The following is a 26,252-nucleotide window of genomic DNA, read 5'->3' as shown; positions in this document are numbered from 1 at the left end:
CAAAAAATGTGTCATCATCCCCTTTGGGAAAAACTCCATTCTCACTAATTACCACATCGATGAGAGCCCACTGAACACTGAAGGCATTATAAGAGATCTGGGGACACAGGTTGACAGCAACCTCTCCTTCGACCACCACATTGCCACTGTGGTGAGAAAAGTCTTTCTATGTGGCACATCTCATTACCAAGGGTTTTGCATCCAGAAAGAAAGAGTTCATCATCTCCCTCTACTCTTCTCTCATTAGGCCAATCATCAAGTATAATGCCCCATTTGGTATGTACCTCAATAGACACATGCAACAGCTGGAAAGGCCACAAAAGTACCTCAAGAAGATGATCCTAGGCCTTAAACACATGTCCTACATGGACAGACTCAAAAAACTCCAGCTATTCTCTGTCTCATATCGTCTACTAAGAGGCGATCTCTGCTTGACTTACAAAGCCATGTCTGACCCAGCTCTGTTGGAAATGCTACATCTAAAGAAATCCTAGTCACTTCACACCACAAGCTACAGAAACCTCAACCTCATTACCACAATCAACAGAACATGCCGAAGGGACAGGTTCATAACCCAGAGACTGCCCATGCTCTGGAATAGACTTCCCATACATGTCAAGCAGAGCACCTCACTGGCCGTCTTCAAGAGAAATCTTGATGAATGGATGGGAAATAGAAAGTTCACCCCAGGATCACTTCAGTCGCTCTACTTTATAGAGGCACCGGGAACTAACATCAGGTGGCACGATGCCAGGGCACTTCTATGGACTAGGCTTGTAAAGGCTCCAAGGGCTTTAGCCTAGTACATGACTATGAACCTGTGAACCTATGAACAAGAAAAAAAGTTATTTTTCTTTCTTTCTTTCTGTCTTCATTCACAACTAGATAATTTTTAAATTCGATTTCAAATCCTATCTCCACCACACAGAGTAGAAGTAACCCATTAAATTCATAAATGATAAGTTGAAATGATAACTAGCAGTGTTATTTTGAAGAGATTTCAGTTGTACTTTAAGCCTTTCTTAAATTAAAACCAACACAGATAATGTATAAAGAAATGACTCAGCCTGAAAACCTCTAACTATTATTTAATTCTCAAACTACATAAAAAATATGTTTGTTGCCAATGCTCCTTTTAAATATTGTTCCAGCTGTAATTCAAGTATTTTTTAAATTAAAAAAAATATATTTATGTTGATCTTTTCTGTCAATGCATAATCAAAACAAATTAGCATCATAAAGTGTTCATACACCCAATTAAGTATTTAATGTTCAATCTTTATGAAGGAGATCCTGCTATCACTGTTTTTGAATTTTAAAACAAGAACTTGGATGGGGTGAATATGGCTTTACTGGAAAGGCTCACAATCTCTGCCACATTTTGCTGTGAGGGGAAAGGTTTGTTTTTGCTTTCTTATATTTTGGATTGCTTCACTGATTTATTCTGTTTTGTATATTGTGATTTATTTTCTTTACACTGTTTTATACATTTATTCGGCTTTTAATAGCATATTTAAACTAGAAACGGGACCACAGATGTGACTCTTGTGAGTCATGCAGAAATTAAGTTTTCCCCAACCTCTCACCCTGCTGCTGTTGTGTTTTTTAAACTCAACTATCTTTCTAGTTGCCTGCCCCTTATGATAATTTGATCACATATTTCCTTCCCTCTCCTCTTTCATTGCCTGTTGTGAGTAATCACAAAATTATCATTTTGGGAAACCTCTCCCCTTCGGCTTTTTAAATTTTTTGGCCATCCTACTATAGTCTATAGAACCAGAAGACAAAGTGCCTGCTTCCTTCCAATCTATCTTGTTCTTTTAAAATTAGTGGCTCTATACTTGGATAATTAAACCTTAAGTTGTCTCCTCTTCATATCTAACTGCTTAATGCACACTGCAGCTCTTAGAATATTAACCCATTGTTTTGCATTTTACCTATAAAATCTGCAACATCTGCTCCAAGACCACTGATTATTGGAAAGCCCACATTGTGTTTCTCAGTAGTAATCTTGGGATTACTGTTTCTGCCTTGCTACTGGTGAGAGAGTGAGCAGTGGGGCATTACTTTCTAGAGAATGTTAATCACTGGAAAGGTGCCTACTTGGAATTTGTGCTTATACTTTGCTCCTGGTGAGAGAAGGATCAGAGTGCATTGATTACTGACTGTTTCTGATTGAGCAGTGAGTGTCTGTGTTTAAATGTCCTGATTGGTCTGGTTGCTATTCAAGGCATCTACCAGGAAAAGTCTACAACAAGACTTTTAACCACCAAACAGCCTGTAGCCTGCTTCTCATGTTGCAAATGGTGAAATGGTTTTGCTTCTGGTGACAGAAGAAGGAAACAAGCATTGTATCCCATCAGCGTGAAGCTGTGGTGAAACCAGCACTAGTAGTAGCCAGGCAGTAGCCATTCTGGTGAATCCTCTCTTTTTATCATTCTTAACAAGCTAATTATTTTTCTTCAGTAAGCACTGCTTTGATTTGCTGTTGTCTAACCTAACTTCAGATTATCTCCCTAAATACTTAATTCAAAAATCATCAGGATCTACCTATTAGTTTCCGCTCAAGTGTTTGGCAGCACCCAGTACAGATGCAGTCACCTTGCATTGACATTTTTCCTGTAAAAGCACATTTAGAATTTCACAAATACCTTGTTGCACAAAGGACAAATAGTTTGCAGTGACAAGCGCTGCCCCCAAAGTTGCAAACCAGCTACTCCTGACATTACTTTATAGTCTCACTCCAACTGTCTAATCAATAAAAAGGGTCTGTTGCCATGGATATGAACTTTCTCTCCATTTCCATTACCAGCTGATATGGGCATCCTGAGGAAATACAGAAATTGCCTCAAGTTTACTGACAACCAGTTAATTCTCAAACAAACTGATATGGTGTGTGAGAGATGTACTTACACAGTGTCACTGGAGACAACGCTCTCACATAAGAGCACTCCTAATGTCAATCAAATTGTCAGTAGTACACATGCTGTGCCCATCACAAAGCAGACACATAGATCCACATATGCTGAGGCACATAAATGTAACCTTCCTAAACCCTAAAGACCTCCTAGATGAAGTGCACGTAACAAATACACTCAGCAGTGCCAAATGTACCCTTTCAAAACAACACTCACATCAACACATACAGCCAAATCTCATGGAGCCTCCACTTCTAAGTTCATAAGGCAAGCCACTACACAAGCCAACATTCTGGTCATATAAGGAAGAAGTCATGGTCTGTTACTTATCAGGGGCCAGGTTCCACCACATTATGCATGCACTCAGATCATTGGACTCAGTCATAGTCCACATGGGTGTTAATGACCTGAGATGTACCTCCACAGATTATATGAAAAGCGACATCATGAAGCTCTCAGAATATGGGCCCCAGGCTGGTATGACCATATCACTGAACAGCATTTTACCTTCTCCAAAGATGATCCCACAATACGAACAGAAGATGACTGACTTTAATAATTGGTTTAGTTTCTGGTGTCATTCTAAGGGGAGTTCAATATTTGTCAGCATGGAAGAAGATGGTCAACAGACCACACTGCTTTGCCAAGAATGATCTCCACCTCTCCGCTCTAGGCTTTCAAATATTGGATAAAAGATTGTCCTCCCCATAGTGCCTATTTTAGGCAATGCCAAACTGAAAATACTTCTGACATAGAAAATCAAATCCAAGAAAATCTAAAGGTGTTACTGCTCAATGCTAGGAGTCTTAAAAAAAACTCCACTCCTCATAAGCTCTCCTTACCCTAGAGAATGCTGACATATATGAGGTCACTGAGACATGGTTTAAAGCCATGGAGAGCACACCGGCAGGGAAAGACTATAATGCTTTCCATACATTTAGGTCAGCTACTACACAGAGGGACAAAAGATGGAAGTGTCTCGATTTACATCAAAAATAAATATATCTCAAGGCTGGTCAAGCAGGACAATGCACTTGAGCTTCTCCACATTTAAATCACCATAGGCAAAATCCCATACCACTTCCTTGCAAGCTACAGGTCTCCCTCTATGACCAAGGAAACTCCTAACATGTATTTAAACTTACTGAATCCACTCACCATGCAACACAATACAATATTCATGGGTATCTTTAATTGCCCCACTATTAACGGGGAAATCATGTAAGTCACCAAATATACAGGCACAGTGATTCCTGGATTTTGTAAACACACACTTCCTGGACCAGACTGTCAATACACCAACCAGGGGTTCAGATATACTGGATCAGTTCCTCTCTAATACAGGAAGTGCTGCAAACCCCCTAGTGTAATGTCTTCTCTGGTAAGGTCAGACCACAAACCTATCTCCTTTGAAGTAAAAATAAAACCTAGAACTCCAGCTAACTCTGCAATATTCAGGAACTACTCTAAGGCTATCTTCCTACTATTAAGTGATAACCTGGTAAATTTTCAAGCCCTCATAAACCATGAGAACACTGCTGCCTACACAGATCTGTTCAGAGAAACCCTATACATGCATGTTAATAGCGGCATAGAGGCAGCTGTATCCACCAAGAAGAAGTACAGAACTAACTCAAAAAACTACCCTGATGGAATCACAACAGCAATAGGCTGTATAACAGAAGGAAGAAAATCATGGCAAAAATTAGGAGGTGCAGTACCCAGCAGGATAAAAGCACTCTTGTCAAATTAAGCTAGCAACTCAGAGGACAGATAATGTCTACCAAAGGCAAATTTGACATAGATTTGGCCTCCCAGGCCAAGGACAACCACAAGGCATTTTTTAGCTATGTCCTCAACCTCAAAGGCAATACCTAATTGTGTGCATAGGTTATTGTTAATGGAGTCAGCTATATTGCGCTATAAAATATAGCAAACCTACTGGACGACAAATTCATCTCCAACTTTACCCCTCTCTCCCTCAGCCTTTCCTCAGAAAATATCATTATATATAATTGTCCCTGCTTTCACTTGGGAACAGGTCCTTAATACTCTCTCTAATGACAAGAACACTGCATCAATGGGCCCAGACAATATCCCAGGATGCCTTCTAAATAGCGTAAAAATGGACCTATCAGACTCTCTGGAATTGCTATTTAACTGTAGCCTCCAAACAGGTTTCATGCCTCATGAATGGGAAACAGCAGCAGTCATCACAGACTCTGGAAACTACAGACCCATAGGTCTCACTAGTCTCATATGCAAATCCATGTAACAAATTATCATGGAAATGATCAATAATAACATAGGAAACCTCCAGACACTGGACTAAACATAATTTGGTTTCATCAAGGAAAGGTCATGCCTCCTCAACCTGACAGACTTCTTTGAGAAAGTTACCAAAGCAATGTATGAGGGCAAAATGGTTCACACTGCCTACCTTGACCTGATCAAGGCATTTAACACACTACTCCATTCAAGCATTGTTGACAAACTCAAGAGGTTAGGTATAAACCCTTTTGTCATCCAGTAGACAGCCAGCTCCTCACAGACAGGACCCAGGAAGTTAGAATTGGGGAGTCTAAATCTACAAAGAGGCCAGTCAAAATCAGAGTTCCTCAAGGATAGGTCCTGGGATGACTCCTTTTTGGCATTTACTTCTCTGACATCAAGGCCAATGTCAGTGGCCATGGATGACTAAATTTCTAGCTGACTGCAAATAACGAGCTGTCATAGAATCCTCACCAGTACAAATGCTCTGCAAGAATGCCTGACATAGACAAATAACTGGTGACAGAGCCATGGACTAAAACTACATGGCAAGAAATTCATAATACTATCCTTTGGGAAGTCATACACTCCTGGTAACTATCATACTGACAACACACTCTTAATAGTTGGCCCAGTAGTCAGGGACTTGGGGACATACATAGTAATGTAGTCTTTGACCATCATCCATCTGTAGTAGTGAGGACATCATTTTATATTTTGCAACTTATAACAAAGGTATGGCATCTAGATCAAAGGAAGTCATTGTTCCACTGTATTCAGCATTCATCAAACCTATCACTGAGCACAATTCCCCCTTTGATATGTACCTAACCAACCAGGCATATCCAACAACTGAAACGTCTACACAGTTTCTTCACTAAAAGAAATCAGGGTGTAAGCAACATGTCCGATGCAGACTGCCTCAAGGCCCTATCCCTATATTCTGTCTTCTTCAGGCTGTTGTGGAGATATTCATGCCTGACATACAAGGCATTATCAGACTCCACCCTGATGGACCTTCTGCATATCCACAAAACAAACAGCACCAGAGTTACCCATTCTAAATACTTAAAACTTGCCTGTGGTATAAATAGTACCTGTTGGAGATAAGGTACATAATTTATGATAATTCCTTACCTTTATCTGCAATTGGCATATTTTTACATACAGACCCAGCAGCGTTGTTGGCACAACATTTAATGTAACCAGTTCCCTGTAATATGCCTTTTCTCAAAGTACTTGTAACAGTGATATGTCCAAACTTCCCTCCATTGGTTTTCTTGGTCAGACTTTCCTTTGTTAATGTCTCTCCAGATTTTTCGCTGTTAAATTCAACAAAATATTAAAATTGTTAGTATGACAGAAGCAACAGAAACAATTTAGTTTCATTTTTATAATAGTGTCATACACACACACACACACACACACACACACACACACACACATACATTATATATCAACATTACAAGGAAATAATTCTCTATAACCTTATGAATGAATCCTAAAAGAGAATTTCCACCTGATGCAAATCAACAGAACTGCAGTCCCCCTTGTCTTCCTTGACAGAAACCCACAACATCATTAGTCATAGAAAAACAAAGAGAGGTATATGACTTAATGCATGCATGTATTATCTATATGGATATGTTTAGTAACTCTAGTAATCCACTTGGAGACTTATTTTTTAATTTTAAGGGCAACACAGAAAGGACACAGTGAAGACAAATTTATGGTCACAAACAGGACAATAAAACAAATGCTTAGAAAATAATAAAATGCAATAAGCAATATAAAGAAAATTGAAACATTCTACTTACAATATGGACATACAGCATGTATCACAATTTATTGCCATCCCCTTCAGTAGACCTTTTATTCCACAGTGAACAATAGAGGCAGCCCATTTTGGTAAAGGCTTAACTCTGACTCTATGACATTTATAGACAGATGATTACAGGTTCATAGGTTCATAGATTAGTACTAAGCTAACTGCCCTTGTGAGCCATTTTAAGCCTAGCCAATTATCCCTTGCGAGACTCAAACCCTGTGCCTTGTGTTTGTAAGGCAAACACCTTAACCATTAGACCACCCTCCCAATCCCTGGTACTGGATTGTATGCTGTGAAAGATTCATGATTTTGAGTTAGTAGGATCTTTTTGCCCATGGAATATGGGTTTTATTTTGGAAGGGCTGAATTAAGTTATACTCAATGAAAACATCCTTTTTGTTACAAACTAGAGGGAAATCCAAGTTACAAAGAATCTGCTTGTCTAATTACAAACATTTTCAAATGCTCAAGGGTGTCACTAAATACAATATATACATAAAAGCCCGTACTTGCGCTTGTTTCCCACCTTTCCTGTAACTAGTCTAGTCCAGATACAGATTTGTTGTATCCAGGACTGTTTGTAAGCTTCTGAGCCCCAAGCCTTTCTGTGTTGGAGGGAAGCATTATAGCTTATCAGTGGGAGTAGTAAGCACTAGGTAGCCTATCTACCACAAGATCCAGGTATAGATTCTTAGTTTTAGCACTTGAATTTGCTTATTCGTGCTCAGCACTTGTTCAGAACTTGTTGTTAGCACTAAATAAACTACAAATTACTGCAGCACTCCACCTTCCTCTTTACCTAGAGGAAAACATTTTTTGTACTTACTTTCCTCACTTGCTTAGAGAAAAACAGCTCTTATACTCACTTTCCTCACTTGTTTAGAGGAAAGTAGTTTTTTTTATTCAGGCATGTCCAAGGGTCAGCTCCCAGTGTTCTCTCCTGTCTATCTGATGAATCTGGGCATCTTGAGGCAATATAACAATTGCCTCATGTACACAGACTACCCTCTCCTCCTACCACCCAACACCACAACCTGTGAGAGATGCACTTATCTAGCCAAACTGGAGGTAAAGCTCTCTCCAACCAAGACTGCACTTGACAGTCAAGAGGAGTTACATCCCTCTCAACCTCTTAAAGGAAAAAATCTGGACAAAGCCTAAAATGATGGGGGGACAAATAGGGACATATTTTAAATATTGCTTTTACAAACGTAGAAACTTGATAGAATAATAGATTTTGCATTAGCATAAATTTTCTGAAGGATGTGGAGTCTTAATCTCAAAGGTTTGTCATTATTTAATGGCTTCAATCCTCAGCTATTTGCCAGCAGGGTATAGATTTTAGGAGGACCACATCAAAAATATGAGGCAAAAATCTGGACATTCTGCGAAAATCTGTACAGTTGAGAGGTAGGAGAAGGTAAACACTTGCACCACACTGCACTCATCACATAGTCTCATTAAACCTACACCACCAAAATCCACACACAGAAACACAAAAACATTTGCAGAGGCTCTCAATAATAATCTGCTCAAGCAACAGATACCTCCAAAGCAGAAGCGCAAGCAACTTCCACCCCCAACGCAACCCAAATGACACATAGCCCACAGATTGAGTGTGCCAATAAACCACAGCCCATTAGGCAAATCAATGTACCCAACACACTAGTCATAGGTGACTCTATAGTCAGGCACACTGATGTCCCACTCACCAGGCTAAACAAGGAGAAGGTTACTGTCAGCTGCCTGTTGGGTGCCAGGATCCGCTACATAACCCACATACTCAGGTCACTCCACAACAAGTACAAATATGACTCTGTCATTGTCCATGTTGGTGTGAATGACCTGAGATGTACTTCCCTGGACTACATGAAAAGGGACATGGAAGAGCTCTCCGATCTTGTAGAACCCTAGCCCTGAGTAGCATCCTGCCATTGCCCAGAATGATACCACAGTACAAGGACAAAATGATTGACTTCAACAATTGGCTAAGCTTCTGGTGTCATTCTTAAGGGGATCCAGTATCTCTCTGCCTGGGATGACATGGTCGACAGACAATGATGCTTTGCCACAGATGGCCTGCACCTGTTGCCCCTGGCATTCTGGATACTGGCTAAGGCTCTTGCCGCCCCTATAGTGCCTTTTTTAGGCAAAGTTCAAATGACAAATTCACCATTGCAACAGAAACAAGCAAGCAAAAACTGAGGGTAATGCTACTCAATGCTAGAAGTATAAATCTCAAAATGCACTCACTCAAGGCACTCCTTAAAATGGAGAACATCGATATCTGTGCAGTGACTGAGACCTGGTTCAAGGCTCTAGAGAGCACCCCTGCATTACCTGGCTATAACTCATACCACAGTTTTCGGCCATCTAACCTGGACCAGAAAACCAAAGGCAGAGGTGTGTCCATATTCATTAAGGATATCCACACCTCCAGGCTAGTGGCGCAGCATAATGCATCCGAGGTTATCCAAGTGCAACTAACTCTGGGCAAAACTGCAATCCATATTGTAGCTTGTTACAGATCCCCCACCATGCCCCAGGATTCCCACTCCTCTTTTCTTAATATACTGGAAAATATTAGGGTTCAACCAAACACTATAATAATGGGCAATTTCAACTACCCCGCCATTAACTGGGAAAACTACTCATGTACCAACTCCTTTGCTCAATGCTTTCTGGAATTCATAAATTCCAATGCTCTGGATCAACTTATCCACACCCCCAACCAGGGGCAACAATATCCTAGATCTAGTCATTACCAACATGAGTGACCGGTGTTCCACACCTGAAATCAACTCCTTGTTGGTCAGATTCGACCATAAGCTAATCTCCCTAGATATCTGCATCCCGCCCCCACCCACCATTAAGGAAACCATGGTAAAAAATTTCTCCAATGCCAGCTTCATGCTTCTTAAGACAGAAGTGCCTTAACTTCATGACACCAATGCAGATGGACAATACAGTTACGACTGCTGAATCCTACACAAATGCACTCTATAAGCTCTTACACGAGTACATGGATTGGGCTATCCCAAACAGAACCAAGATGCTATCCTCCAGAAAAAGGAAGCCAATCTGGTGGTCCCCTGCCATAAACAAACTCTACAACAGAAGGACAAAACTGTTGCAAAAGAGAGTAAAATCCCATGAGTGGAGGAGCTGCCTGGTCAGCCTCAGTAAGAAGATGAGATCCCTTATAAGATCCTCCAAAGCTAGCTACGAAAACAAAATTGCCACTGATTCTAAGGGCAATGACAAAGCATTATATAGCTATGTCAAGAATCTCAATGGCAAGACCCAGATCTGCTCTGAGTTACAGCACAATGGCATGAAAATTACAGAACCAACTGATATTGCCAACATCCTGGCAGATAGATTTAGTGTTAACTTTACCCCCCCCACCCACCCCCTAAAAGGCCCATATCTATACAAGAAGAATGCAGAGTTCCTGTAATCACATCTATGCAGGTAAAAGCTGCACTCTCTAAAACCAAAAATACAGCATCTGGGTCTATATTAGAACACCGAACATTCAACATTTCGAGTGTTCTAATATCGAACCCTATGAATCGAAAATTTAAGACATCGAACATTCAGAACAGCAAATATTTTCCTAGGGAAAACATTTGCTGTTCCAAAACACATACACACAACACAAGCACACCAAACAAACAACAATCCACACACATACACCTAAACTCTTACACCTAACCCTACACTAAACTATACATACACCACTAACTATCCACTTACCTTAACCCAAACCCTAACCCTAAGGTCCATCACTATCGCACAGTCACCTCACCCGCGCCCTAACCCTAACTCACCTACCCCGCCCTAACCCTTGCGTCCACACAATCCCACACTTACCTGACTCGTGCTTTAATCCTAATTCACCTAACCCTCACGTCCACACAATCGCACACTTACCTGAGGCTGACCCGTAACTTTCCACCACAGCGCTGAAAATACCAAAGCAACAGAAATGGACAACCAAACTCTTTCCCTAGGAAATAATTTGGTTTTCTGTTTCTTCGATATTTTCAGCGTTCGCTGAAAATGGGTCAATATTAGGACACTCAAAATTTTGAACGTTCTGTGTTCTAATATAGAACCGCATATATGGGACCGGACAACATCTCAGGCTGCATTTTACATGAACTTCAGAACAAACTGGCCCCCATCTAAGCACCATGTTCAATCATAGTCTCGCATCAGGCTTTGTGCCCACTGAATGGCGCACAGCAACAGTTATCCCATTTCACAAAGGGGAAGCCACCACTGAACCTGGGAACTATCACCCTATTAGCCTGATGAGCATGGTCTGCAAGGCCATGGAACTTATTATCATGGAACTAATAAACAAAGACATTGGTAACCTCCAAACTCTGGATCCCACCCAGTTCGGGTTTGTGAAGGGCAGATCATGCCTTCTGAACCTGATCGATTTCTTTGAGGCAGTCACCAAACCCGCAGATGAGGGTAAGGTGGTTTACACAGCCTATCTTGACCTCGCCAAGGCTTTTGACACCATCCCCCATTCTGGAATTATAGCTAATCTCACTAAACTAGGTAAAAATCCCTATGTCACAAGATGGGTTGCCAACTAGCTCACTGACAGAACCCACACTGTAAAAGTCCAGACTCCAAATCTGACTTCAAACCAGTGACAAGTAGAGTACCACAGGGTTCAGTCCTGGGACCTCTCCTGTTTGGTATCTACTTCTCTGAAGTACAGGCTAACACAGAAGGCCTCCGGCTAATGAAGTTCGCAGATGACTGCAAACTAGGAGCCATAGTCGAGTCCCCAAATGATGTGGACATCCTACAGAAGGGCCTCAATGAGACAGATGCATGGTGTCAGAGGCATGGCTCAAGCTCAATGCCAAAAAGTGCATTGTCATCCCCTTTGGTAAAATCTGTACCCATGAACTACCACATAAACGGCAGTCTACTTAATGCCGAATGTGTGATAAGAGACCTTGGGACCCAGGAGGACAGTAGTCTCTCCTTTGATAATCACATTGCCACAGTAGTCAGGAAATCCTTCTATGTGGCACACCTCATCACAAAAGGGTTCTCATTCAGGAAAAAAGAGGTCATTGTTCCCCTCTACTCAGCACTCATTAGACCCATTATAGAGTACAATGCCCCTTTTGGAATGTACCTCACAAGACATCTGCAGCAGCTGGAAAGGCCACAGAAGTACCTCACAAAGAGGATTACTGGCCTGAAACAGATACCCTACACTGACCATCTCAAACAACTCCAGCTTTACTCTGTAGCATATCGCCTACTCAGAGGAGATCTCTGCCTAACATATAAAGCTATGTTAAATTCAGAGCTGCTGGACATGCTACACCTTAAGAAATCCCAATCCCTCTGAGCTACAAGCTCTAGGGACCTAAACCTTGTCACCACAATAAACAGGACATGCTGGAGGGATAGATTCCTGTCCCAGAGACTTCCTATACTCTGGAACAAGCTACCCATCTATGTCAAGCAAAGTTCCTCATTAGCACTCCTCAAAAAAAATCTTGATGAGTGGATGGGAAATAGGAAATACACCATGGGGATCACTTCTGTGGCTCTGCTCGACAGGGGCACAGGAAATTAACTTTCTTGGGTGGCGTAAGCCAGGGAACCTTGTTGGCTAGGCTTACTTAGGCCCTTGGGCCGATAGCCTAGTACCTACCTTGTTGTTGTGTCTTTCAGCTTTTCCTGGTTAGGGGTCGCCACAGCAGAACTCCAGTCTGCTAATGATTGGCAGTAGATTTTTACATGCCAAGTTGCCAGCTCTGACGCACAACCTTCAACGAAGATACGCCCATTCACACATGTCTCCACACAGAAGACGCTCTAGGTGAGAATCAGCAACACCACCACCGCAACCCATATAAATATACAGATATTTAGATATATGTATCTAAATATGTATAGATATAGATCTACACACACACACACACATATATATATATATATATATATATATATATATATATATATATATGTGTGTGTGTGTGTGTGTGTGTGTGTGTGTGTGTGTGTGTGTGGAGATCTACTTCTACTAATCAAAATCCCACTTCGTCGAACTTCATAACAATGAGATGAAAGTTGCCGAAGATGTAGTTTCAAGAACACCAGGATCACAGTAAAATAACTCTTGGAAATGAACCACTTGGCCACCATGGTGAACTTTACCCTTTTCTCCACTATAGTGCAATCTCAGAGTTGCCATATTTGGTTGGGGGGGGGTTTGGGTGACTTTCATTTGCTTCAGTTTGTTATTGAAATGTTGCTGGACAAGTGGTTCATTTCCCGGAGTTATTTTACAATGATCTGGGTGTTCGTGAAACTACATCTTCGATAACTTGGTCTCGTCATTAAGAAGTTTGACAAAGTGGGATCTCGGTAAGTAGAAGTAGATCCATAAATATATATATATATATATATATATATATATATATATATATATATATATATATATGGATCTACTTTGAAAGCTCGTATTACCACAATCACAAATTGCACATGATCAAAACCATAATCTTGAATGCGTAATATACTGAAAGTGTAAAATACCATCTGTCATAATATCAAAAATTATGTTGTAAACATTATGTTTTTCTCCCTGCAGCACTGTGGTATTCAGAAAAAAACTATATCTGTAAGTATCTCAAAACAAAAATGTTGTTTTCTTAGTTGTGAATTTGACTTCCTTACAATACAGTTCAATATATTTAAAAAGACATAGTGTATTAAGTAAATATGTTATAGCTTTTAAAACCTTACTATAGCCATACCTCGCAATGTCTCAAGGCAAGAAATCTGGACAAAGCCAGAAAAAAATGGGTGGACAAGGGCCCAAAAATAGGGACACATTTTAAATATTATTCCTATAGACTTAGAAAATTGTTAGAATGAACAGATTTTGCCTCATTATTATATATTTTCTGAAGGATATGAAGTCTGAAATTCAAATGTCTGCCATTGTTTAGTATTATTTAGTGACTTAAATCCTCAATGATTTGCCAGAAAGCTACAAATTTTATGAGGAACAGACCAAAAATAAGAGGCAAAAATCTGGACAGTTGAGAGGTATGTAGCTTTCATAAACTTGAACATTCGATAAAGGTATAATCATTTGCATTTCAGGAAAAATCTATACTTACACAAACAATGTTTATTTAGTTTCACAGTGTTTTTGAAAATGGTACATGCACCCTTTCATTATTTACCATTAGCTTACTTTTTCAAGAAGATTCTGTTGAATGCAGAGTTTCTAAAGTTCCTCCAGTGCTAAACAGGAAGTCCGCCATTTTGAACAGGTATGTACTACAAATCCTTAAAGGTATGGATTCACTTTATATCCTCGAAATACTGAAATATCGAAATTCAGTATTTTAAAGCTATAAAGTTGAATCTTTAAAACCACGAAAACACAGAACTGCGAAATTCAAAATCTAGCACACCTGAGATTTTGAATTTTGTGCTTCTAATGCACACACACACACACACACACACACACACACACACACACACAAATCCACACACACACACACACACACACACACACACACACACACACACACACACACACCATCCTCCCCACACACAAACACAAGCTCTCTACTACTTAAAAGCAGGGGGGCAAGCCCCCCTGCACCCCCCACCCCCCCCAATTATATATTCTAACTATGAGGCCGCACTACACACAAACAGACACCACCACCACACAAGCTACATTCTGCTTACACACACACACACACACACACACACACACACACACACACACACACACACACACACACACACACACACTTACCAGAATCCGTAACCACAGTGGAACCTCAGAAGCACAAAATTTAAAACCTCCGGTATCCGCTCTTTTCAGGATTCCACTTTATGGGCTCGAAATACTGAATTTTGACATTTCAGTATTTCGAGCTTCTAAAGTGAATCCAAATGTTTACATATCTACATACGGGTGGGGATTTAATAAACTCTGTAGGAATAGTGGAAGGCCTACACAGAGGGTACCATGCCTGCAGCTCCCCCTTGGCAGTGCGCCTTGCATATTAATGAAGGCACGCTGCTGAGAGAGAGCCATGTAACACAGTTACAGAATCAGTGTAGGGGTGTGTTACAGTGTCCGAAGAAGAGTAACACACCCCCTGCACTGTTAAATTGCTGGATGGCATTGAAATATTAAAATTAATTATGTTTTTATTTTATTTTATTTTTTGTGTGTGTGTTTGCATGGTGCGACACTTAGCAATGGACATGTGCCGGACATCTAAAAACAGAAACCAGATACTTTTAATTTTGATCAAAGGTCAAGTTTAAACACAGCTGAGAGTGTTTGTGTGGCACAGCGCAGTGCTCAGCAGTGCTTAAATGTAGCTGAGAGCTATATAGAAATGTATAGCAGGTGTCAACATATCCACGTAGCTGAATGGTTAGAGTCATGGCCCTGTGTGCAGTAGGTGCATGGTTCGAATACAGAGACAGACCATTCAGCTTTTATATTTGATAGCAATATTTTATAAAATTTTTTTTATTGATGTATGTATTGATATTTGTTAACTGGGTTAGTCCAGCTGGGCCAGAAGCCCATTTTCAGTGGAGACCTGAGGAGAAAAAATCCAGTTACATACAAGTTTACAATATATAAAATACATACTCCAAGATAAATTAAAATACATAAGGTCAGGAAATATAAGTACAATACATACATATAATAACAAACTAATAGTAATAAACAAATGAACAAATAATTAATTTTTTTTTCATTTTTTTTAAATCTGGTTTGCCCTTAGCTAAGCTCTGCTAAACACTGCTAAGCCAAGCCAAGCAGTGCTTAAACAGGACCCATTTTAGCATTGCTTAGCAATGTGCAACTCTGTTTAGCTAGTTTAGCTAATTTGGGCACTGCTAAGCAAACCCTGTTTAAGCAGTCCTCAGCTCAGCTAAGCTGGTTTGTACACTGCTAAGCATTGCTAAGCACTGCCAGTTCAAGCAATGCTCAGCTGAGCTCAGCAGGTTTGCGCGGTGCTAAGCGGAGCACCGCATTTTCAAAAATGGCCCATTAATGGCAAAGGGAGTGAAATAACCTCATTTAAGTGAGCAGGCAGGAATACAGCCAGAATCTGTTGGAGTTTGATCTTGGCAGAGACTATGGCAGGAGTTGGAGAGGGTGCATGCTTTTGGGTGCAGTGGTGGGGCATTTTGGAGTCTAGGGTCATGGTTGGACTCCTTGTTAAAACCATGATGTCCAGCTGCTGCAGGGCCAGTTCCAGGGATCGGAGTACAAGGCAGAGGCATGGGACCATCTGGCATGTGACTTCACTAATGCAATTGGTATCCCCTGCATAGGTGAGCAGGTATGTCACCATTATGATGACATGAAACATAGGAAGGGGGATCTCTTGGCCACATGGATCCAAGATGCTCAGGCTGACAATGCCCCACAAGTTTGTAAGTATTGTAAGCAATGGTTTACCACATTTTAGTATGAATATGTGATAGACAGGTAGGCATTATGGTGTCTTTCTCTCCCTATAGCTGCAGGCAAGAGAGCTCACAACCTGGAGGCCCATGCAGGGTGTCTGGCCAGGTTGTGCTGTGAGTGTGGTCAGTAGAGATGTATCTTGCAATCTATAGTAATATAAATAAGAAAAAGTACAGTAGTAGCTGCTAGTAGGTATATTCTGTTTTGAGTGTACTGCAATGAATGTGGTCATAGACTTGGGCTGATATAAGTGAGTAATTCCAGGTAGAGTTCAATACAGATGAAAGCAAGAAACCTACTAATGTTAAGGAAATAAAATTACTACTGCATTAATAATGTTAAGGAAATAAAAGTTTCTACTGTATAAATAATGTTAATGTAATAAAGTACAACTGCATTCATCATGTTAAGGAAATAAATTCAATTGCATTCATAATTGTTAAGGAAATAAAGTTACTACTGCATAAATTGTGGAATAACAGCTGCCTTGCAACACCTGCATTATCTAAAGGGTTCATCAATAAATTCTGTTAGATGTATACTATTCACTGCTTCATGTCATCCCTAATAAAGCTGTGTTGTGCAAAATATGTGTATTTTGGGCTGTTGGTCAAGAAATTGAGTACTACAAGTGCTGTGAAGTAAACACCATGACTGAAGGTAAGCTGATAAAGACTGTTTTGCTAAAGCATGAATGTGGAGCTGTACTAAAAGATATAATGCATTATGATATTTGTTTTACTCTAAGATCTGAACCTAGAATAGTAATAGCTAAGGTATAATAGTGAGTTTATTCCAGGATTGTCTTGTGCTAACCATTGCATTTCAGCTATATGCATTCATGCTTAGATACACTGCTGCAGGCAAGTATGAAATTGTAATAGCTGTAGTCTGTAAATATATCATCTGCAACTGTATAGGGTAATGCAGGCAATCCAGCACTCCAATATTGTCTGTACACATTGCACATATTCCCATCCACTAGGGGTTAATTGTGTACACCTGCATTCCAAGGATTAATACTCAGTTCATCTACTATCTCTGCCATGCATGAATCTCATGCATGTGTGTTGAAGTGTCACTGCAGTCTTGTATAACACTCTAGCTCTATTACCAGGTCGCAGTTTGTTACCAGGTGAGCTCTAGGCATATATTAGTCAATTAATATTCAGCAGTGGCTCAGTAGTTCAGTGTGATAAATGCTAGGTATAATATACATTTTGTCAGACACAGACCGGGGTTGAAATCCAGGGACAAGTACTACTAAATACTAATAGAAACTGTTATGTATTGTTAACAGATGTTCTCCCCACAGGCATTACAGGTAAATAAATGGCTGCAGTAGCTGTTCAAATGGGTTACTAATTTGTGTGTCCAGATGTACCAGAGTGTTAACAGCGTTGCTCAACAAGGTGATAAGACTGCAGTAAATAAAAAGTCAGCAAGTACAATACTAATACAACTTATTAAAACAAATAAAACTGTCTGTATATCTGGTGTGTCTGTGAATGTGTACTGATAGTCTAACCCCATGCCTCCCAAGGATGGCATGATAAGAATAAACTCTATGGGCTGTGCACAATACATGTCTTTCAAGTGTCTTGCTGTCACAGACTGTGATCACTGTTAGAAAATTCCTGGGACACAGATTTAACAGTCACTTGATTTATCTCAATAGCACAGTCACACTACATCAGTCCACAGTACACCTTGGTTGTCACATATGTTCCCCTGCTATATAATAGTCCCCTGTAGTTGTGTACCTGTAGGTGCTACAGCTTGGCCCATACTGTACAATGTGGATAGCTTGAGAGGTATGTAGGTGCAACAGAAGCTATAGGGTACTTGTATACATAAAGTAAGGGCAGGCCTGTAGAGTATATGAGTTCTGTTGCAAACAATATAGCCTATACTGGTAGTAATGGCATGTATTTCTCTCTCCCCCACCCCTTATCTTCATCATAATTTATTATTCTTATACACCAGGTATGGTTTACTTTTAACATATGTTGTTCTCAAAACATTATGTTGGGCCTTGTGTTTTATTATTGTTATGTATTACAATGGTTGCATACTAACATACCTTGTTGAATTACCTATGTTGTTGACCTTATGCCGTAACTGTTACCGGCATGCTGTTACAATACTGACTGTTATCCCAATTGTTGTGTTCTATATGCTGTGCAATGTTATGTTACTGGGTTATGTGATTTGTTCTGGCATGCTGTTACAACTAGCAACATGTTCGCTTCATTATTAACCTATACATTTTGAAAAACCTTAACACCATAGTTTGACTGGGTAGGTTGATTCCCAGAGATACACCTACTCTGCCTCAGCAGGCATGATACCGGGTCCCAACATGTCTGGGACCCAACCTAGAGCTACCCCCTCCACTGATCCTGCACTGTCTACAGGTGGAACTGCCTCAGGGAATGGGGCCTATCCCCCCAGGAGCAGGTATGGAGAGGGAGTGGTCACCCATCGACAGCTACCAGGGATGGTGAACAGGATCATCCAAAGTGATTTGGACGACCACCTGCACTGGACTGAGGGCAGACTGGCCAACCTGGAGGGGCAGGCTGGCCCCAGCACCCAACCCCTAGCACAGCCACCTTCGGGGCTGTGAAGGAGCAGTGGTGACTGCCAATGGCTGGGGAACTCAGTCCCACTTCTGCCGTCTGGGGGCACATGGCTTTCTGATTCCACAACACCATCCTTGTCCAAGGTGGTTACCCCCTCATGTGTCATACACCACCCATCTGCTGTCTTGTCTGTTTGACAATGCTACCCCTTCAACCCAGCTTACCTCCCCACATGTACATATACCCCTTCCCCAACATTCCACTCTCTCCTTAAAAAAAATGGGCATCTGCCCCACAAAAAAAAATAATAACACCCCATACATAGCTCTCCATTTTGCCACGACATACACTGCCCAAAATCAAACATTACAGCAATTAATCAACACAGTTATGCCCCCCACACCCCTCTCTCTGGGTTGTGAGGCTCCAAATTCCAAATTGTCCTCAACCTGCACAGATGTTTTTGTATAGGAATTGGAGAGCTATGATCCATTCCTACACCCATCGTGCACATCCCTACCTGTCACATTGTTTTTCCCCCTGCTTGCTCCCATTTCACCACTTTCCTATCACTCTTTTTTTCTTTTCCTTTTTTGGAAATAGTGCAGGTTTAACTGGAGCCAAGGGTCTCGCCGCATCGCAACACATTGAGCAAACCCACACAAACTGGCTTAAAGCTGCTTAAAGCTATTTTAATCACCTTCTGTTTTTCTGACATTGTTTTGCACATCAACAAAATGATCACCCCTGCCAAGTCTTGAACCCAGGACCCTGCCAACTAGGGCATAGTGCATTAGCCCACTAGGCCACTCAGCTCTGAAAACTAATATGTGTTTCCATAAACATATCCTGAGTATCAGTGATGCACATCATCAAAAAATTCACCCCCTCCCAAGTCTCAAACCCATCGCAGCACATTGAGCAAACCCACACAAACCTGCTTAAAGCTGCTTAAAACTATTTTAATCACCTTCTGTTTTTCTGACATTGTTCTGCACATCAACAAAATTATCCTTTTAATTACAGCATAGTAGATTAGCCTACCTGACCACTCACCTCTGAAGTATAACAGGTGCTTCCATAAACATATCCTGAGTGCCAGTGACACTGCTTGTACACATAATGGGGAAAATTACAGCATACTTGGGACTGTGATGCAAACACCAAACCAGTACATAGCCAAATAAATGCTGATGGATGTATGTGAGGTCTAGAATATCAGGTAGAGCTGACAACTGCATAGACTGTTGCAGAATGTTCGCAGTTTTGCCACCTACTTTTGGCAAGGTTGTCACAAAACTAACTCTGTGTGCTAAAGTACTGGCAAGTCAGTACAGCTCGAGGTTAGAAAATTATGACAGACAGGTCAGTGTCATATGTCATACCCATCTGAATGCACATGTTAATGCCAATCCTGTGTAACAGATGCAGATGTATACATGCACATGTCTTGAAAATAAACCTGCTATAGTATTGCCTCAGTAGCACAATCTGTTACATTCCTAGCATGCTTTACATTTTGCCACACATTGTCCTGGCTTCTATTCCAGTCTGTTGCACGTCAAGTACATGCTTGTTAAAACAACATATAAATGATTGAGCCCTACAATTTTAAGCAGAACCAGTTGCTGCTACTATAGTCACTGCCACCCATATTAACATGGCAAAGGCCTGTAGGTTGGGACACACTTCAGAAATATGTATATGCATCCTAAATGTTGCCTACCACTCTCTCGATGGCACTATTACATAACATATGTACTTGAGGCACATGTCTTACCTGGACAGTTATGGGTACCCTCACCCTGGCTATGCTATGACAACAGAGCTGACACTGCTCCTTTACTGACATATACAGCTTGCTGTCCCCCAATGTGTTCACAATGCGTAGTATGACTCCTAGCCAGAATGCAGCAGCTGCAGCCTGCAACATATGCAGCAATAGGTTCAGCTACCTGCTACAGACCTACCATACCTCCCAAACACCTAGAACAGGGAATCCACACAACACCCATACAGAAAGGGGTTGGGGGAATGGTCAAGTGACAGGGACATGTGTCACAATCTTCACTACAAACATACACAGCTGATAGACCAGCAGCTACTGCAGCAGCATGCATATTATGATGCAAATGACGTATGACACTCACATCTGTCTGTCCCCATACTGATCTCAACCCACATTGTTAAATAGTAAACTGCCACATAATCAGAAAGTCTGTTCACAATGGCCAAACATAGCATGCCATACTGTGTACATACCACATAAATCCAGACAGTGGACAGTATTTTTACCTATCTTCTATGATGCTGTAGTCCCCACACCTCGATAATGTACATCTCACAGCCCAGGAAAAGGGCCAAGGCCTACATGAAGGCCTTAAATAGACCACTGTAGTGCCATACCATTGGCTAATGAAAATGCAACCCAGTTGTTATGGAGGCAATTAGCAAGTGTGAGCCATGGACTGGTGCACAGGCAATCACCTGTTCATGAGCATTACCTATAAAAGGCAAGCTGCTGCCTAAGTCACAGGTCTGTGACTTTCTTTACTAAGACTGACTGTGAGAACATAAGCATTATACTACCGGATTTCTGCACATAAAGGGGAACAACATTATACCAGGTAGGTAATAGAAGTCCTCATGTAATAGGATGCAGATGGGAGGATGCAGTTATGTGAAATAGGGATTGCAGCAGTAGGTCTGTAGTACATATCATGGAAAGACATGCTGCTGTTACTCAGCTGTCTGGCACCTATAGGCTTCCCTTTTGTCTTTGTCTGCTGTGACATAGATCACAGCTCTGGCCCACTGAATCCCTCCAACAATGGTCAGCTCATGTACAAATGCTACTGGATTGTGTTTTAGACAATAGTGACAGTAAGTACTGGTGGATACAGCTGGCATATCACATGATGTCCTGTTAGTCAGCTCCTCTCAGTCTGTGAATGTCACACAGGCATCCTTCAAACATTGCCCAGGTGCCTTTGACTATTCCTGATGTACTCTGGCTATGAAACTGTGTACTCCACACACATATCCCATCCTGTGAGAGCTATTCCTAGCATACCTGTTGATCCCCTACAGCAGGATAGCAGTTTATAGCCAGTAGTAGTGGGAGGACACAGGCCCAGCCTCAGCGACAGATTGTACATATCGAGCATACAACGTAAGGTAATGAATACAGTACCAGATATCAATGTACCATAACTATTTTCTGAGGGGTCTGGTGTGTGACAGCCAGATTACCCACAGTCTGGGAACAACCATTACGAATTGTCCAACTGTTTGCCAGACATCCACATTTGTCTGGCAGAGGGTCCACATATATCAGGCACATGTACACATTCTGCAAACATCTGTGTACTGCGAATGTTGGATACCTACAGGGAGGATATCCCACAGCATGTTTGCAGTGGTAAATGTCATTGGGTCACACACATGTTGCAGGACTGCCCTATACACTTGTAGTACCACTCACCTATTTGTCGGATGGTGGCTGTATGATATGGTTACTGGAATATCACCCATAGGGGACACACCACTGTAGATGGCAGTAATAGGTGTGGAGACATAACAACACAGTCCATCAGAGCACACAGGGCCATAACCAGTATACCTAGGATCATAGGCGGTTACTAGGCTATTGGCCCTGAGGTCCTCATAAGCCTAGCCTAGAGTTTTGGCCATGTTTATGCAAGTCAGCAGCTGATGCCCCAGTCCAACAGGGACACAGGTAGTATCCCAAGGGTGTATGTCCTGTTTCCCATCCAGTCATCCAGGTCCTGTTGATGTCACAGACCAGGTTGATGGCAAGTGTGTGGGTTACTCGACTGGCGCTTGACTTGCGGATGTGCAGCAGTCCGATCAAGGTGGATTCCATGATCGCTTTGTATGCCACACAGAGGTCACCTCTGAGGAGTCTGTATGAAACCAGGTAGAGGGATGGGCTTTTAGCCTATCTGTGTATGGTAGATGTTTGAGGCCCTGGTATTCCCTGGTGAGAAACCTCTGTGGTCTCCCCAGCTGCTGCATGTGCTTTGCGAGATATATGATGAAAGGGGCATTATATTCAATAATGGGCCTTATTAAGGAAATATACAGGGATGTTATGACCCCCATGTCCCTGAATGAGAAACCCTTACATATGAGGTGGGCTATGTAGAAGGCTTTCCTTACAAAGGAAGCATCATGGTGATCAAATGGCATGGTGCTATCAACCTGTGTGTCCAAATCCCTCATGACTGATTGTGTACTTAGGACATTGTTAGTAATGTGATCATTTGTGGTGATGTCACTCTCCCTGAAGGGCATGATGCTGCATTTTGTGGAATGCAGCCTGAGGACATGTGTATGGCACCACTCATGTGTATGCATGAGACCCTCTTGGTGGATTTCCACATCACTAGGGGATTTGGTGACAGCACCCAACATCCAGTCTTCTGCAAAGTTAGCCCACTGGTTGTGCCCTGGCACCAGTATCCACAAATACACCAAAGCATTATACGTGCATTTGTATAGATGCATGGAGTCAGGTATACCCGACAGGACTACATCATCCTCTACAAGGATAAGTAAACCTGTGTGGTAAGAAAAGTAAATCACACATAACAGAGACCCCAAGACAGAACACTGGGTTAAGTCGCTAGTAACAGATCTACCGCTTGAGGTGGCTTCCCCTATATTGAGTAGGTGGGTGCTGTCAGTGTGCCAGTGTGCTACCCATCTGGTAACATGTGGATTGATACCTAATTGAGAGTGTATATCTATTATTGCCAAGTGGGGAATACTGTGAAAGTCTTTGGCCTGGTAAAGGTAGGTAGTATGCACTGTCTCCCCCTTGTCTATGGCTTTGGTGACTGTGTCACAGAAGTCAACCAAATGTAACAGACATGATCCCCCCCTTAACAAAGCCAAACTGCATACAATTGAGTGTGTGGAGATCTCCAATGTCCTTGTTAATGAGGTTCTTGATAATCTGTTCCATGGCCTTGCAGATCAGGCTAGTTAGGCTGATGGGTCTGTAATATGCCAGATCGGTGGACACTCCATCTTAGTGTAAAGGCATGACAATGGGTGTTCTCCACTCAGCTGGGACAAAGGTGGTATTCAGGCTTTGGTTGAATACAGTGCCTAATGGTGCTGCAGGTTCATGCTTGAGGTCATGTGGGGTGCATCCTGTGATGTGATCTGGTCCTATGGAGGCTGTATTCCATGACTTTGAGATGCCAGTGATGACGTGTTCCCTCAATATAAGGGGAAGTGGGCAGGTACTGGGGATGTCCTGATGTACTGACATGGGGGACAGGGGTAAAGCTTTCACTGACTCTGTCAGGCAGCAAGTTTGGTATATCTACAGCACTTGTATATCTGCTGTCCCTGACCACCAAGTCTGAGCTGGTCTGGATGCTTCCTTTGAGTTTGCAGACATATGTGAAGGAGGAGATATGACTGTCTGTAGTGGATGTCGCAAGTGTGGGCTCGGAGTTTGCTTTGCAGGATTTCAGCAGTGCTCTTATTTGCTTGTACAGGCTAAGGAGACATTGGTTCACATTGGGCACCTGCTCCTTCTTGATCTTGGACAGCAGTATTTCACTCTTGTTATAGAGTGTATGTATTGCAGATGTCCACCACACAGGTTTACTTATCCTTGTAGAGGATGATGTAGTCCTGTCGGGTATACCTGACTCCATGCATCTATACAAATGCACGTATAATGTTTTGGTGTATTTGTGGATACTGGTGCCAGTTCATTCAGGGGGATGGGGCTGTGAAGCTGTTTATACCATCAATCAGGAGACTGTAATCAATTATTGGAGAGATTTGTATGTCTGACCCTAGCTAGATGATATTGTGGAGATGGTGACTGCAAGTGTGACCACTTTTTTGTTGGTTTTATCATGGAAGATGATACTGTGGGGATCCTGCAGTGATTACCCATGTTGTCTATTATCAAATCCCAGAGATCTTTATCTTATGTACAAGTAGCAACTAGCAATTCCAAAGTGTTTGCATTGCACAATTCCATAAATCTCTGGGCGTTTGTGTGCTGGCATGAGTTGTTCTTCCAATCTATGTTTGGGTACTTAAAGTCACCCAGGATCAGACTACATAGTCGAATCCTGATAGAGTTGAACAGGTCCTTATAGGTAGAATGGTCTTTCTGGTCACATGTGGAGGCCGGTAGCTAGCTATGATCTGAATATGGGTCTTGGCAATGATTAACTGCACCTGGAGTGTCTCCTGTATGTCGTACTGTTTGACCAGCCTGGAAGTGTGTATGTCTTTCTTATATAGTGCAACCCCACACCTTTGCCTTTACTGCCCACACCTTGGGGTCTGACAGACTGTATGATAGAATGGGGGACCATGTAAGACTGGCATGCTGTCTTGCAGTTTGAGCCATGTGTCTGTCACTGCACAGATGTCAGCATTCTCCAGGGTTAACACTGCTTGCAATGGGTGCGGTTTCATGTTCAGACTCCTAGCATTTAGCAGCATGGCCTTCTATTTGTGATTTGTTGACAGTTTCATGTTGCTAGTGTTAACCTCACCACTTTTCCTAATAAAGGCACTATGGTGGTGACAAGAACCGTGGTCAGAAGGCTGAAGGCCAGGCGACACAGATGGAGGCCATCTCTGGCAAAGCATCATGGTTTGTTGAGCATATCATCTCCAGCTGTCAGGTACTGGATCCCCCTGGAATGGTGCCAGAAACCAAGCCAATTATTAGGGTCAATCATTTCCTGATTGTATTGCAGCATCATTTTGGGTGACAGCAGACTACTGCTTAAGGCTGGGGACATACCTGCCTGGGACACATACTCAGCAGGCTCAATCATGTGTCACATCATATAGTCTAGCAAGGTACGTCTCAGGTCAGCCATGCCAACATGGACTATGACAGACTCATAACAGTAAAGTGCATCTGTGATATGGCAGATTTTGGCACCTGACAGACAACCTTTTCCATATACAGCCTGGTGAGATGCACATCTGTATGTCTCACAATGGAGTCTGCTATGCCTAATATGTTTGATTTATGGTGATGCCTTAGTGGCTGTGGGACACAGTTGTGTGGCTATGCATGGTATGTGGTGTGCAGGGCTTTGGATTCCATATGTGTTTTT

The 26,252-nt window shown here is 41.8% G+C and overlaps 1 protein-coding gene across 1 annotated transcript in view; it reads right to left on the bottom strand.

The window, feature by feature from the left end:
* LOC122803248 (receptor-type tyrosine-protein kinase FLT3-like) overlaps positions 1-26,252 on the bottom strand; it is a 495,076-nt gene that overhangs the window by 393,749 nt on the left and 75,075 nt on the right. Inside the window, exon 3 of the mRNA XM_044072843.1 lies at positions 6,327-6,511. Coding sequence (XP_043928778.1) covers positions 6,327-6,511 — 185 coding nt within the window. The remainder of the gene's footprint in view (positions 1-6,326; positions 6,512-26,252) is intronic.

This window comes from Protopterus annectens, chromosome 5.part1, assembly GCF_019279795.1.
Source record: "Protopterus annectens isolate FY-2018-M chromosome 5.part1, PAN1.0, whole genome shotgun sequence".
Lineage (NCBI taxonomy): Eukaryota > Metazoa > Chordata > Ceratodontiformes > Protopteridae > Protopterus > Protopterus annectens.
The sequence above is the reverse complement of the archived record's forward strand: the minus strand, read 5'-3'. Positions and strand labels throughout refer to the sequence as shown.